Source organism: Carassius gibelio, chromosome A14, assembly GCF_023724105.1.
Source record: "Carassius gibelio isolate Cgi1373 ecotype wild population from Czech Republic chromosome A14, carGib1.2-hapl.c, whole genome shotgun sequence".
NCBI classification, from domain to species: Eukaryota; Metazoa; Chordata; class Actinopteri; order Cypriniformes; family Cyprinidae; genus Carassius; species Carassius gibelio.
Genome location: NC_068384.1, coordinates 16,679,659 through 16,696,750, shown reverse-complemented (window position 1 = coordinate 16,696,750; position 17,092 = coordinate 16,679,659). Strand labels below are relative to the sequence as shown.

Below are 17,092 nucleotides of genomic sequence, written 5' to 3'. Positions count from 1 at the left end.
GTTTCTTTGTCCACAGCCATGTGGTTATTGCAATTCCTGGGTTTATTAGCAAAAATGTTAAGAGATCTTGAGCTGCCCGGGATAATGTTCAAACTCTCTCAGCCTACTCACTGAATGAATCCCCTGGAAGCACAAATAATACAAAATTAAGATGAAATTGGCAACCAATAAGGAGTCCATGTGGAAATGTTCTAAAATATTTAATCATGTCATTTCATTCCTGTCAAATGTTTAACAGAATCAGGCGGGTCTGAAGGAGCCAGCGAACAACAGCCCATCTCACCAAGATGACATTTATGCAAACAGACACGGTTGCCATCGTATTTGCAGTTGCACCACATAGCATTGTTGGTGGACTCACTCTCCTCTACCTCAAAGTTGGGGTTTATTATGACCTGCGAAAGAGAAAAAGGTTGAACTGATACTGGAAAACCTGGTTGCATAATTGTAATCAAACTTGATCTAACAGAGCATGATCAGCGTGTGTGTGGACTTCTAATTAGTAAATACTAATCTTGGAGGGTCTTTCCCAGAAAACCTCCACCCTCCCTCTGTGTACTTAAGGTTTATTACATCATTAATCAAACCAAATCCTATTACTCTTTTAACCCTTGAATTCCTGGACATGATGTTGAGTGCTGTGAGACAGCTCCACCACTAGAGAGCAGAACTGAGACAGCTCTTTGACAACTATTTGACTTGCTGAAAAGGCCAGACAAAAGGGCCTTTCGCACCGCTGGAACCTTTTCATAGTACCAGAACTAATTGTGGAACTAGCCAATTTTTGGCGATTTTAGTACCAGTCTGCCTTTTTCGAGAATCAAATTAGCTCCTACTCTGGCACAACTGGTACTACCCATGTCTTAAGTAGACACTGATTGGCCAAACGTGTATGAAAACACCCTCACCCGCCATGATTTAAAACACTGTAAACATTGTGTCAACTTGTTTCACAAGTATGAACAGTGATAAATAAACGGACGCTGAATTGCAGGCATTTGTAGCAAATGTAGCACTGTGAGTCATTGTCCTCCTTTCCGTTCTTTCAATTGCTTTTATATACGTCGACATTCTATGTCCATTATTGTGAATCTGCGAGACACAACAAAAACACAGCTATGAACACAGCGTCCTCCATCCTTCTGTTTTTAATGTTGTTCTTCTTTGTTTCTGTTCTTGAATGCCGCACACAAATAACGTCGCTGTCGACTGGTACTTCCTAGTACACACTGTCAGTGCGAATGCAACACTTTAAATGGTACTGGGAATTAGTTTGTACAAAATCATCTATCGGAAATACATTTCTACCAAAGAACCAATGATGTTACTCTTTCTGACAAGGTAGCAACTGAATACCTGTAGAATGTAGTTTCCTGGTTTAAAATCTGTGATGTCAAACCACTGGCAGTCAATATCGTGTCTGTACAAGTCCCAGCAGCCCACTGTGATGCCCTGCTCACCAAAGTAGTGCACTCGTAATGTTTCAAAACACCTGCAACAAGGTAAGCAACACCTCAGTGTAGATCCAAGCCAGTATTCCTGCTCAAGAACACTGGACTATTCTAAGATGAAGCCCACACAGAACGTGTTTTTTGCCATGATTTTTGCATTTCACTGTGCTTCTTTTCCATTGTTTTCTATTTATATTGCGATAAACAGATGTCTTTGGCTGTTACTTTCTCGCCTTATATCCTTGCAGCATCTTGGGTAACATGCTATCAAAAAATTAATTTTGCATCCGAAACTTCGGCAGCTGACTCTCTCTATGGTGTCGTTTGAGGCAATGACTTTGCAGGCAGTGTATGCACAAAGGCACCTCATGAAACTGATTTCGGACAGGCTCCTGATGATAGCTAATCAAATATTTAATTACTATAATACTGATTTCTGGCTAGCAATGACATAAAAAAAAAATTGTCAGAAGTATACATTTACACAAACACAACTTTCAAATTCCATCTTTATTTAACTGTACCAGAATGGGATGCACAGAATTGTGGGATATCAAAGGCAGCGAAGAATACATCTATAAAATATTGATTAGAAGAAGGTACCTTTGGAGACAGGAAGTATAGTAGAATTTGGATTTGGCTGTGCATTGATGCCTCCCTGCCTTGGAATGCTGCTTCTGAAGGCAGCATTTTAAAGCTTTCAGATGCAGCCAAGGTCATAGCTCAAATTTGAATAATGGGATTCGAATCTTTAAAGGAACACTACTTTTTTTTAAAAAATAGGCTCATTTTCCAACTCCCCTAGTGAGTTAAACAGTTTTTACTGTTTTCGAATCCATTCAACCGATCTCTGGGTCTGGTGGTAGCACACTTAGCTTAGCTTTGCATAGATCATTGAATTTGATTCGACTGTTAGCATCTCGCTTAAAAATCACCAAAGAGTTTATATATTTTTCCTATTTAAAACGTGACTGTTCTGTAGTAACATTGTGTACTAAGACCAACCGAAAAATAAAAGTTGTGCTTTTTCATTCCAGTTTGTGCATATTTTTTTTCTATTGATCCTGGCTTTTGTTCACACAGGGCTCATTCTAGGACCGACCCAGCAATGATACTAGGTCCCCATCCCGGGATAATTCCTGGGATCAATCACGGTACGTGTTTGCGTTCATACAGAAGGCACTCTGCCAATTTTTCTGGCTCAACACGCTGTGTGAAAGGGTCTATATTTAAGTACATACTTAACATGCATTCCTTCATTACTGGATAGTTGCAAACCTCAGCACTGTAATGAGCTACAAATGTCTGAGGCATTAAATTGGAAGTTTACAGTTGAGCAAAGTTTAATTAACTTGCTTATCTTAAATTGTATGCCGTGACATTAGTGGACCGGATAGACAAACTGACTACAGAAAAAGACCGTTAATAGATGATGGCTTTTTTATTGCCCCTTATGGCAATGCTGAGAATACATTTACAGTAGTAGCATTTATTTGTCTAGGATCCAAGATGGATTAATGCTATAAAAGTATTGTCAAATTTTATTTCCTGTTGAACAAGTAAACTCATCTAGTCACTACTGCACTTTCATAGTCTCATTCTGTGAATAATTATATTTTGACAACTATTCTATCTCAAAGTTTCAGGGAATTTCAGGGCATTTCAAGTCATGTGACTGTGGCATAATTTGTTTATAGACTACATTTAGCATTTTACTTCTGGTCATGTTAAAGGAGCATGTTAAAGGATTATTTGATATACTGAAAGTTTAAAAGAACAGCATTTATTTGAAAAATAAATATTTTGTGACATCTAAAAATGTTTTTACCGCCACGTTTGATCAGTTTTATGCATCTTTCCTCAGTAAAGGTATTTTAGACAATCATACTGACCTCAAACTTTTAAATGGTAGTGTGTACTTTACACATTCATAATTCACATTTTAGGCTAACATGGGATTTCACCCCTTACGAAAGAAAAATATATTTACCAATATATTTCTTAAAATATATTGTAATATATTATTTTCCCTTTTTATTTTCTAATATTTAATATATTTGAATATATTTAATAATATATTGATGATACATATATTATATAATATATTGCAAAATATACAAATAATTGCCGCTTTTAATATATTGCAATATATTGGAAAAATGTAAATATATATAAGAATATATGCCTAATATATTACATGATATTTTCCAATATATTGCAATATATTTTTGTTTCATAAGGGACAACAAATCAATCTGCAATTGGCCAGTCCCATAGTGCCTCTCTTACTCAAAAGTGATAGCATGCAGGCAGATCTGATGCCCTAACTGTCTGCACCCTTGTGATCCATCGTGCCCCCCACTATACGGATCTGCAGACAAACACCCACTGCAAGGGCTTAGCATGCAAAGTAGGCTAAATACAGTGCTTACCAGGTGTGAGTCAACTATGCTAATGCTTGAAGCACAAAGTTCTATACTATCACATACTATCTAGTAGCGGTTTAAGTGGATTATTGTCGCATAGGATAGAGTATTTTATTTAAGTGAATGTATTGCAGGGCTAAGAGGTGTTAGCATTATGCCCTGTTCTTACTGTTTTGGAAATGTATTGTTATGGTAATCAGTTTTATAAAAGACTTTAGATATTTGTCCACAGAAAGTTCAGCAGAAACACCAATCAATCGCACAATTATTATTATTATTATTTTTCAGATTTTCCCACATAATCAACACAGAAAATGTGGAAAGCGTACAGATTGGCTCTACTAATTGTTAATGCACTGCAGGTTAAAAACTGCCAAAACATGCTGTCACAAGATTTGTTTAAACGGCTTAAAACATAATTTTTAGATTTTGCAAACCCTTGCTCTGTGTCTCTGTAACTTTGACCTCTGTAAATACAGCTTTGCATGTGATGCTTGAGATGTGGATTCTGTGCAACCCCGCAATATTCACTTTATATTCACCTGAACTATTTATGTGTTGTATGTTATACAGCAGTTATCTTACTCTCAGGACACTGCTGGCATGTCCCAAACCCAGCTGTCTGCACACTACCATGGCCTCCCTTGACGTCCATCAGTCTCCACAGACCAAACCCTAGTCCCTCACCACTGCCTGTAGAGAGCAGCAGCTCAACCCTCCCTTCCAACCACGTTCGACCCCCTGTCAGGCGGATCTGTGATGGGTTACAGAGCAAGCATGTGAAAGAATTAAAAGACTTAAGGACCTTGACTTTGATCATTTAACCTGATAAGCAGTGCAGATTTAGGGCTGTGAGAACTTGATTTTACCTTGCATTGCATCACCTATTTGAATAAAAGCATCCTCATTTTAAGCGACAGATTTACAGATTTGGTGGTGCAATACTTTAGTTTGGATCGTCCTTGAAAAGCATTGTTAGTTTTCATAACTGAGCTAGGACAAACATTAACACAATGCACAAAAATGCACATACGTTATTTGCAAATGATGGCACTTTGATGAGAGCCTTGAAGGTTTTCTCTGTGTGGAATCTGAAGGCTGATACATCAGAGACAATTCTAGTTAAGTATATTAATTATCAAGTAAATGATAAAAGGTCAAATAAAAGGTCTCCTCCATGTGTTTGAGACAAATGTAATATTTTATATATTACTTAAAAAACACTTTAAGTACTTCTTTAATACCACAGCAAAAACTAGCACAACTAATAAAGTTTAAACCTTCTTGACAAATGATAAGTCAGTAATAAAATAAGAACAAATACACAAATTACAAGAATAGATAGATAAAATAGAACAAAGTTACAAATAAAGAAAAGGTCCCCGACCCGGGTTCAATTTGGTAATCAATTCCGGGACGTGGTTGCTTTCACACAGAAGGCGACCAGGCAATGTTACGGGAATATTGCGGGTCTGACATGCATTGTGAAAGGGGCTTAATAGTCATACACCGTACCCCACTCACCCCCCTTTAGGACCTTCACACCGGTCTTTGCCCTGCCCTTCAGACATGGTCACAGAAGGAGCATGGTCACTGGAAGTCATAATGCAGGTGTTTTTTGATTAATGTTGTTATTATCTTCATAAGTCCTCATTATTATAAATCAGTTATAAAAGTTAACTTTATCTGTTCATACACTGTATCCCAAAACAATATGAAATAAATTTCAATTTTTTTATATGCCGGATTCAGTGGTATTTTTCTATGCAGTTGCTATGGTGTTGCTAGGCGTTTGGTCTTTTGGATTTAAGCAAATCAATTAAATGATGAACAGTAAAAAAAGGATTGTTTGTAATTGTATTTTAAAGCATAGTCACCCATATAAGAGTGAATTTGTGAATATGTCAAAAACATTCGGCACAAAAACAAAACGGCAAAATGTCAACTATTTAATATTTTTCTATTTACATATTACCTAATTCTCTTTCATAGTTAATAATTATTAGACTTAAGAATCTGTGATCATCTGTGATCAGTGACATTTTTTTTTTTTTTCAAAATGGTGCTTATGCTATCTTTCTGTATCTTAAATACCACTTGGCTTGATATTTTGTTTTATAATGAAGTGGTCCAAGTAAATTTCAGCCAAAAGTAAATATGTATTTAACAACAGTTAAAGCCACTTTGTGATCAAAACAACATGGTCTGTTTGAAAGACCTAAAAAAATTAATTTTAAAACTTTTTGGCATCCTACTAACAAACAGCAGCAATTTGGCCATTTATAATTATATATTATATGGTTGTTACAAATGTTGCAGTTTAGATCAAATTAACATAACATTTGGTACATTTTACATGGGCACCTCAGAGCGGACGCAGACGGATCTTCTCCATTCAGTTTTCCTCCACCTGCATCTAAAACATATATCCAGAACAGGTATATTGGCTGTTGGGCATTTACAGGCTTTGAGATCAGTTTGAACACTTTATCATGTATGTGCATGTCTGTGGTCAAGAAGTCGTCCTGCAAGTCTTTCTGATGGTTAGGCCTGTATAAGATTTGGATATGTTTAACTAGTCAGATACAGTCTTCTAATAAAATTTCTTGCAGTATTCCATGAGTTTTTCACGAACGAGTCTGTCTCTTGCTCATCTAAATCTAAAGTCATCTCACATGAGGGTTTTGGATCTTTGTGGTAACAGCCAAACCACACTGTAAACTTTTACACAAGAACTTCCAAATGTCTGGTCAGAACGGTCCACAAAGTTTGCTGAACACCATGAGATCATTACCTGAAATCTGATTTTGGAACCTGAATCGCAACCTAAGGCTGAACTCCAAGCAAAGAAGTTATTATTCTTAGAGTAATTGATTTGAACAAACCCTAAAGATGATAAAATGAGTTATACTTAAAAGACAAAAATATCAGTAAATAACCTAAAAAGACATCAAAAACAGGAGAAAACAAAAAAACAAATGGCATTAAGTTTCAACAAAATTGCATTTCTTTGAATTAAACAGTGTGAATTACTTTGTGAAGTTCTTTCATTCTTCTTTTCAGCCTGTGTTTGTGAATTTGGATGTGAAATCAGTCATTTTCACCATTCCAGTAAACTCTGACACATCTGTAGTGAAACACAAAGTGCAGAGTTTGCCAGAGGCTCGTCTGAAACCCACTCATGTTCTCTGCATTCCTTCTACCTTCCGGACAAGAACACAGAGAAACCTGGCACTTAAACTGAGCAGGGGCACTTCTGCATGTACTATTCTCTTCTCTTTTCTTCTCTTCTCTTCTCTCCTGCATTTCAGTCTCTAATTCTCCAAAGTCTCATATCTCTACATCTGTCTCTTTCTCTGGTGTTGTGGTTCCAGCATACAAGTTGTTAATTTACATCAGAGCTAAGACTTTCATTCGAAGTACAGTGACATTGACTCTTTTATTCTTTGCATGTGGATGAGAAAGAGAGAGAGAAAATTGGAGGGGAAAAGGACCTGTCAAATGGAGAGAGAAGATGAAAAATGAAGTAGGACAAAACAGGTGAAGAGATAAAAGCAATGCATAAATGTTAGAGAAAGTAAATGCATTGTAAACAAGGTGTCTCACGGTTCTGTGTGGTGCAAGGTGGTTGTTTATTGATCCAGGACACTCTTGCTTTGATAAGAAACAGCCCACCTCTACTCAACATAGCTTAAAAATGCTTAGAAAAAAATGATGGACAACTAATCAAGTATGTTGAATCTTTAAGTACTGATCGAAAACACCATCTCAATAAGCATTTTGATATTTATCCTCTTTTGTAAGCAAGAGGGGAACAGTTGTTTTGAGAATAACCACAGGAAAAACACAACATCAGCAATAAAAACCAGTAAAATGTGCTTCTGATTCTGAATGGATCGCATGCATTTCTCAATCAGCATTAAAGCACTGCACATACAAGACATTTTAATGTATTAATCTGTCACAGAAAATACATCAGTAATACACCCTTTTAATTTAACTGAATTACCAGTTAGACACCTCCTCACCCGTGTAATAAACACTTCTCACCTCCAACTCAAATCAGCTGACAGCTGAGAAACAGCGACATCTCTTGGTCAGTAGCACATAGTGCATAGAATATGTAAATGCTCTTCAAAGCAAACATATGGTTTGACATCATTATATTAATATTAAAATAGAGATCATATGGAGCTTTAAAGACATTAGGACAAATATAAACATGTCATATCTTCAGTAGAGTCCAGTGGTTGTTTGTTTACTAAAGTAACTGGTTCCAACGGTCATGAAAAAGCGTGCCTACTTTTATAGTGACTTCTAAATGGTATAACTGAATAATACAAACAAATAATAATATAACCAATAGTTGAAACTTTTTTTTCTATTGAATCTCATCTGATTCCCGATCTAGTTTTAAATCATTCGCGCCATAGTTGCAAAGTACGCATATAATGACAAGCAACTCAGTTTATTTTCATTTATGTTCACTGTATTCTCAAGGTCATTGATTGAAACTCTTGTCTGCTCACAGTTAATTGCCATTCAGTGCAAAAATATAAGCGCTGTGTAGCAAAATTAGCCAAATATCCTGCCCCCTCCTCACATGCTTTTTTTTACGTGATTTTTCTTTAATGAGGGTTTGGAGAAAATCACATTCAAAAAGAAGTCGCTGATGCTGTAATTCAAGCAATGATAGCAATAGGTGTAGAGGCGTGGGATGACTTTTTTTCTTTATAAGGTAGCTTTTTTATTTTTCTTTCCTTTTTGTAATGTATTAATTATCACTTAAATGAAAAAATAAAATAAAAAAAACAAGTAGGCCTATAGTATATATAGTAGGCCTAGCCTACTAATACAAAGAGTAGACTATATTTGTTTCAATAGACAATATTTTAGTAGGCCATAAATATGTGGCTATGTTACAGCTCCCCTTTGAAGCTCTTGTGTTTTTCTCCTTTTCTATCTTTTCAATCCCATTCTGCTGGCGGGTGATTGGAGATGAGTTTTGCTCCTGCTTTGTTGAGGTTTGCTGACTTTTGTAAGATGTTTTTGCTTTGCAGATAAAATGGTAGTTTTAGTTTAATATGTTGCAGTTATTGGTAATAAATAATTGATAATAACTATTGATGATAATAAATTATCAAAACATAATGGGCTTGTTTTTGAAGCTGCGGTTGCTTATTTGTCTTGTGAGAGTTGGCAACAATGATTTGTGTCATTATTATAGAGCTCGCTCACACCTTGAATCATTTGAGGCAGTGATTCACTCATTTTTTTGTTGACTTTTTTGACATTTAAATTCACTGTATGCACTGGGTTGGGTAGTTAATGAAGACACATATTTGTTTAATGACATGGGTTAGACACAGGTATTACAATATGAAGGTGGTTTATGAGGACGCTTCCTGTATCCCTGTAATTCAAAAGGCTTTAAAAACATACAAAATTAAGTTTTTTTGATGTTGTTGTTGTTTTTTTAAATCTAAAAAAAGTTTTCTGTAGGTTTAGGTGTAGGATTTGTGTAGGATGATAGAAAATACAGTTTGCACAGTATAAAAACCATAACGCCTATGGTGTGTGTGTTTGTGTGTGAATAAATATATATATATTTTTGAAGTGTATCTGAAAATTTCTTTAAAATTATTCTGAGCTGCACCTTTCTTAAATGATGCATCAACAGTAAGATATGATTGACAGCTGTAAAGGCCTTAAGGGAATGCAAGCTCACACTGAAGTACCTGTCTTTTTGAAGTCTGTCATCTCGTTCTGTCTCAAACCTTTAAAAACAGCTTGATAAGTCATGCTGACAACAACTTTCCTCTTCATTCATCTCAATGTGAAATGTTGACTGCTGGTCTACAGAAACAGAGGTGTTGCTCTGCAGGACGTCATCTCACCCCAACCCGTAATTTAACAGCAGGCAGCGTTCCCTCTGATCGGCTTGTCTTCATTCCCCTCACACCACAGAGGGAAGAGCAAAGCTGCGGCTAAGAGCAGTCATTTGCTGCTGTCAGTCACTCTTCAGTTTTGTATACACTCATCTTCAGGCACAGAGATTTTTCAACCTCTGCTCTTGAGTGTTTTGACAACATTTTGTTGAAAGTGATTGTAACAATTAGTTTGTGCTGCTTCATAAAAAAATCTGTTGTGCTGAATAATTGTGTTACGGAAAAGAGCAGTGAAGACACATTTTTTATTATAATTTTTTTTTTTCAGATTCAGAAGAAAATGTTAGTTGTGTCTTTCTATGCAAGCTTTTCAACACAATACTAGGTTTTGTGTGGATTGTCAGCGCATTTCTATATAGTTGCTAGGGGTTTCATTACTGGACTCTGCCAGTAAACGGCCAACCCTCAATTCTCTGTGATGTTCTGATTGTTAGTTAGAATTATTTAAATATTTCAAAAGTTTTTTGTTTTAATTCTGATGGTTACGACTTAGGAAAGCTTAGGAAAATTAAAAATTCATTATCCAAAAAAAAATTAGAATATTCCATTTTGAGCTTGATTAGTTTGATTCATTTTGAGTATAAATACTGGGTACCTCTTGGGCTAGTTTAGAACATGCAACCACAATTATGGGAAAGACTACTGACTTGACAGTTGTCCAGAAGACAATAATCAACACCCTTCACAAGGAGGGTAAGCCACAGAAGGTCATTGCTGAAAGGGCTGGCTGTTCACAGAGTGCTGTATCAAAATATATTCATAGAAAGTTGACTGGAAGGAAAAAGTGTGGTAGGAAAAGGTGCACAAGCAACAGGGATAACCACAGCCTTGGGAAAATTGTCAGGAAAAGCAGATTCAAGAACTTGAGAGAGCTTCACAAGGAGTGGACTGATGCCAGATTCTGCGCATCAAGAGTCACCATGGTCAGATGTCTTCAGGAAAAGGGGTGTTTTGGGGAATATATAATAGAGGAATTGATTCCCATTGTAATGATTTTTAGAGTGAGTTAAGAACAACAAGGGGGGAAGTCGTGGCCTAATGGTTAGAGGGTTGGACTCCCAATCGAAGGGTTGTGGGTTCTAGTCTCGGGCCGGACGGAATTGTGGGTGGGGGTAGTGCATGTACAGTTCTCTCTCCACCTTCAAGAACACGACTTAGGTGCCATTGAGCAAGGCATCGAACCCCCAACTGGCCCCCGGGCGCCACAGCATAAATGGCTGCCCACTGCTCCGGGTGTGTGCTCACAGTCTGTGTGTGTGCATTTCGGATGGGTTAAATGCAGAGCACAAATTCTGAGTATGGGTCACCATACTTGGCTGAATGTCACTTCACTTTCACTTTCAACACCATCCAGTAGGCGAAAAATAGGCGAAAAATTGCTTCCTTGATAGCACAGCTCTATTCAACAAGCTGCATAATTTGAGACATCAGTTACGTCCAATGCACTAATGATCCATAAAGGGGTACAAGCCAAAGCACTTAGAGTAAGAGGTTTGATATCGCGTAGTCATGTCAAACACTAAATGATTTCGGTTTGTGTCTGGTGGCATTTGATTGAAGATAATTGTTAAAATTCTGCATGAATTTCCAGTCGGTCTTGTATTAAATATGTTGTGATTTCATAAAATTGTGATTTAAAACATTATATTTCAGTGTCCTTACAGAAAACACATTTTTTAAAAGAAACCAGAGCAGTAAAATGTCATTATTGAAGCATATTTACACATACATGTGAGGCAGTGGTGTTCTTTCTCTGGTTGATAAAGCTGCACGCGCTGAATATGACATTCAGTATGTCATTCACATGCACTGTGCTGCATACTTAACAGGCAGTTTACCTCATGAGTGAGTATTTCAGAAGGAGGGTCAATGTCACTTCTGTGGCTTCCACTATAAAATCAGCCACGCATGCTGTCTTAAGTGGCTGATGAACAACATCTCTGTGTGGAGGTCTGACTGGTGTGTGTCAGAGTGTAATCATGGAGGGATGTGTGGCCGTGGAGTCTCAGCAGAGTGTGATGCGCTGATGGAGTCGAAATTTTAAAAAGACGATGAACGATGTGATGGAGCCCCACTGAATCACCTGACAGGAGAGTGATAAGGTGATAAACCACACAAGGAGTGGTATTGTTATGAGTGGTGATCAGGATAATTATATGCAGCTGTTCTGAGTGGTTTTTAATGGTGTTTTGATTGGTTGCTTATCAAGTCAAAATGGCCAAGTTTCTGTGATATTCTGGTCTGATAGATGGCTAGGGTCCTTTCAATGTAACTCCATGGTTTTTTTTTTTCTTTGATGAAAAGAGTAATTGTCATGATGCTTTCCTGAGCATTTCCTGAGAAAAAGGGAGATGAAAAGGCTGAATGAGACAGAGAAAAAGGAAATCCATGTGTAATATCCACCGCTGTTATTCCCACATCCAGTGTTTTTGTTGAAAGATCTGTCATTTTCAGTTACCCATACAGTTACACAGATAGAGGGCAGCTACAGCATTATAATTAACACCACCGTGCTCAAATGACCGTCCTCATCTGCTTTTGATTGTGGGTATTTTTTCTGTGTTTGGGTAAATCACTCGCCATTCATTGTTTGGAATAGGCATAGCATGGGAATCACATACAGATGCTGAATATGACTGCAGATCAATTGGTCCATTTATCAACAGCGAGTAGTATTTAGACACTGCCAAGGCTGCGGTCTTAAGGATTGCAGTAATTACTCACTGTCAGCTCTCAGCCAGGTGATTAGCACTGAAAAACAATGGGCCTGCTTTTGAGTTTTCAGTTTTTTTCAGTTTCCAGTCCCTTGAGGAAGCCTATTGTTCCTCAGGAGGAACAGTGTACAAAGAATGACAGAGATAAATAGTAATGCATTGATTTTTATCATCATCCAGATCTCCTGAAAAGCCACATGTGCTGCTATCCTTCAAGAAAATGTCACATCGTAGCTGGGTATGTTTTGATCGTTTTTGATTAATTTGCTCTAGAATCTACTGTCTTTCCAAAGATTTGACACCTTTTGAAACTTTAACACTCAACCCGTAGCTTAAAAGCCTCATGCAACTTTTTTAATGACTATATTGTGGTTCAAACTTCAAACTTTCACTTTTCTCCCAATTTGACAGACAAGTTTTGAATCTGGGTCTCTAACCAACCAATACAATTTTTTTTAAAATGAATATTAAGCAGATGAATATGTGGCTCCCTTTACATGAGTTATTCTATATCACATTGTGATTGGATTGCTAAAGCATGTGGTCTGTGATTTTGATCAAATTTAGAACTTTATTTAATGCAATCTCATTTCTCTCTTTTTCTGTCCTTTTCTTTACTTTAAAATCCTGGTTAATATCTTTACAGAGGGTTCTTAAAAAGAGGAAATGCAAGAAATTACAGAAGGCATGTTCAATTATCAATCAGTTTTTTTTTTTCTTTTATTTTTTCTTTCTGTAAATGAATGAAATGTACCCTTTCTGTTAATATGTAAATGGAGATTATTATTTTGCCGAGGTAAATGCAGTCGGTTCTCTATCCGATCACACTTGACACAAATTAAAATGAAGGTGTAAATTCTTACAGCTAAAAATATTCATATTTGCTAGTTAAGTTTATATTTGTATCTGATCTGTTTACCAATCATACCAATCTATGTGCATGTGTGTGTGTATATATATATATATAACCAAATGCAACAAGGAAAGTCACAGCTAAGCCTGTGAATACTCTCCATCTAGCATTTATTTCAAAATTTTTCTTCAAAATGTTTTTAAATTTTAGTTTTGCAATATTTTTTTCATTCAGAAATGTAAATTAATTTTAACAGAAATGGTTATTGTTTTATCTTTTCACTTTCAATGACAAACCTGACTAAACATACTTGTATATTAAATAAATATGGCCCCTAGGTGGCGATATAGTTTACTGGGTGATTAATGATGCACCTCTCTGTCTCTCTCGTTCGCTCTCTTTCTCCCTCCGTTTGAATAGTTTGGCAGAAATAGTGTGAGAATTACAGCTAAACTGTGTTTATTCCCATGAGACAATCACATTGTGTGCCTGTTCATTATTCACTGTGCCACAACACGCAGACATTTGAGTCCAACTCAATTACACCAGATAGTCATTTAGAGAGATCAGTATGGACATAACTGAAAGAACAAACCAAAAAATGCATTTCTCATTTTCTTTTTCTATGGGTTTATAACTTATCCTTTGATGGTAATAAATTTTTGACTGCATGCTTTTGTAATGTGTAAATTACTGCTACGCTGTCTCTTTAAAAGGCAGGACTGTGCATCTGCACCTCCACTCCCTCTCTCATCCTGTAGATGATGTCACTGTGGCTTCCCTTAGACCTTGGACAAATGATGTGGGTCTCTGTTTGGCGTTCCTCCTCTTTCCCACCCCTCTCTCTCTTTCTCTCTCTTTCTCTCCCCCAGTGTCTCCATCTCATACTCCACTGCTGTCTTCATCAACAGAGGGACAACAGCTGAGGAAACTTGATAGCACTCCATCCCCTTCTCTTCTCCTCTTCCCTTTTTCTTAATCTCCTCTTCTTTTCTTCTCTCTATCCCTCTCTCATTCTCCAGCAGCGATGTAGTTCTCTCTCAAACTTTAACAGCTGTTTGGCAATGAAGTCTTGACTCATATCCATCACGTGTGGACTTCCATGGATTCGTTCCCTGCTTCTTTTTGAGATATTTCCAGAGCCGCCTCTCTTCATTCATCTTCTGTTTACCTTGTCGTGTTGGTGTGTATTTGGACCATGGCCATGAAGGAAACCATACTTCCTATTAGTGAGGTGTCGAGTCCGTACCCGGAGATTGTGGAACTCAACGTTGGTGGCCAGGTGTACGTCACCAAGCGCTCCACCCTAGTCAGCGTACCTGACACCACCCTCCACACCATGTTCACGCGGTGCAGCCCGCACGAGTTGCCCCGCGACAGCCGAGGACGCTTCTTCATTGACCGTGATGGGTTCTTGTTCCGATACGTGCTGGACTTCCTACGGGACCGCCAGCTCGTGCTACCAGAACACTTCCCGGAGCGGGAACGTCTTCAGCGTGAGGCCGAGCACTTCCAGTTAGGGGAACTGCTTAGACTTTTGGGCCCACGTGTATCTAAGCAAGGCTCGCTCAATGACGAAGGCTGCCAGAGCGACATTGAGGAAAGTTCGCAGAGTAGCGAGTTGGTGACTCGAACTGGAAACTGTGCCATCACCTACGCGTCTTCCTCTTCCACCCTGGACAAGAGGTCTGGGTTTATTACAATAGGTTATCGGGGATCCTACACAATGGTGAGGGATAACCAAGCTGATGCTAAGTTTCGCCGTGTGGCACGGATCATGGTCTGCGGGCGGATCGCCCTGGCAAAGGAAGTGTTCGGAGACACTCTAAATGAAAGTCGAGACCCAGACCGTCCACCAGAGAAGTATACCTCCCGCTTCTACCTGAAGTTCACCTACCTGGAGCAAGCGTTCGACAGGTTGAGTGAGGCTGGGTTCCAGATGGTGGCCTGCAACTCAAGTGGGACAGCTGCATTCGTTAACCAGTACAGAGACGACAAGATCTGGAGCAGCTACACGGAGTACATCTTCTTCAGTAAGTGACAGAGCAGTCTGTGCTGCACTTTAATTTCCTTTTCATGTAGCCGAGTGTTCCCAACCTTGTTCCCAAAGGATATGTCATGTTTCACAACCTCCTTCAATCTTTTCCCCACCAAAAAAAGAAAGCATGCACTTTATTTTATGTGTGCATGCATGCATTTTATTTTGTCGCTTGTGTGAAACAGGTTTCTGAAAATTTTAGAAAATTCAATTGAAGCATGCTTGAAGATAAAATATTTGGACAGTTTGTGTATTATTAACATCTTAAATTATTTAATTTTTTAATGAAGAAATGCAGACATTGCAAGACCTGGAAGAATGAATAACTGGCAATAAATAATTGCACACTTGATCATTTGAATAAGATTTTATTAGGAAAAAACAAGGACTCCTGCTGTTTTTTTTTTTTTTCAGTTGACAAAAGTTATTTTTACATGCAGCTAGAAAAGGCTCACATTTTAGTTCAGATAACTTTATAACAGCTTATAGTTTTCTCTAAAATCAAGTGCACTTGATACTCCTTGGATAATCTTTTTATTCCAAGTCTTCTCTTTCGCTATTCAACTGCATTCTCTTTTTCTCTCATTTAGCGTGTCTCACAATCACACTCTTTTTTTTCTCTCTTTTAACCCTGACTGCCCACACATGCTCTTTCTCCTGCTAGCTCCTCTTAAGTATGTTGCAACTTTGATGCTGTAATTCATCGCAGTACATGTAAATGTATGTCATAACTGGGACAGCTAGTGCCTCGGACCTGACGTACTGAATAGAGAGAATAGTAACACTAGGCAATCCCACATACCAGTTGTGTCCAATCATAATGAAGCCTAATGGATCAAAGCCATTGTTAATTAGAGTTGGATTAAATGATTGCAGATTAGTTCATTCTTATTGGCTGCCTCAGGTTTGTCATTCTTAAATTCTACAGACAAGTGCTAATCCACTGCAGGCTGATTCTTTCACACTGCAGTGACTGTGAGTTCACTTAGGTGTCAACCAAAACGCAGTGCTGCATTTGGTTTCTTACTGAGCTGATGTGATTGTGGTGGACTGAACCGTTTGCAAGCTGGTTTGGTTGATTTGTGATTTGATTGGTGGTTGGTTAATGGTGGTTTTTAGTCTTTCACTGAATTGTAATACTCCTTGAAACTGCTTGAAACATTTAAGTTTGTTTTAGAGGGTTTTGTGCATGTGCACATTTAAGCTGAGATAAGGCATAGCTGCGTGGACAAGTAGAGAAGTGTGAAAACATGCTGATAAGGAAGGAAAAAAAAGGACCATCTAGGAGGAAGAAAAATCTCACTTTGGTAGACTTTAGCGAGGTAATGGAACTTCAAGAGCTAATCCTACCGCTGCATGTTGCAGATAATGAGGCTGTGTGTGTGTGTGTGTGAGAGAGAGAAAGAAAGAATGACTTGTCTGACTGTATTTGTCTTTCACTGTGTTTCCTATTAGGTGATGTGTGCTCTGTAAAGCTGCTCAATACTTTATTGACAGTTGTTTAAAAGTGATGTGTGCATTTGTTTTGATGTTAAATTCTTTATTCTATTCTATGTGCAGACATATTCCAAATTTTTAATTGGGATATTTAAGTGAGAGTTCTTTTCAGTTTTCCTATTCTTATATTCTTACATATCCTTTCCCTCAAATCTGGAACATGGT

General features: G+C 37.8%; 1 protein-coding gene across 1 annotated transcript in view; it reads left to right on the top strand.

Moving 5' to 3' along the window:
- Nucleotides 1-14,179: 14,179 nt before the first annotated feature.
- LOC128026831 (BTB/POZ domain-containing protein KCTD8) overlaps nt 14,180-17,092 on the top strand; it is a 28,423-nt gene continuing 25,510 nt past the window's right edge. The window contains exon 1 of the mRNA XM_052614066.1: nt 14,180-15,425. Coding sequence (XP_052470026.1) covers nt 14,591-15,425 — 835 coding nt within the window. The 5' untranslated portion in view covers nt 14,180-14,590. The remainder of the gene's footprint in view (nt 15,426-17,092) is intronic.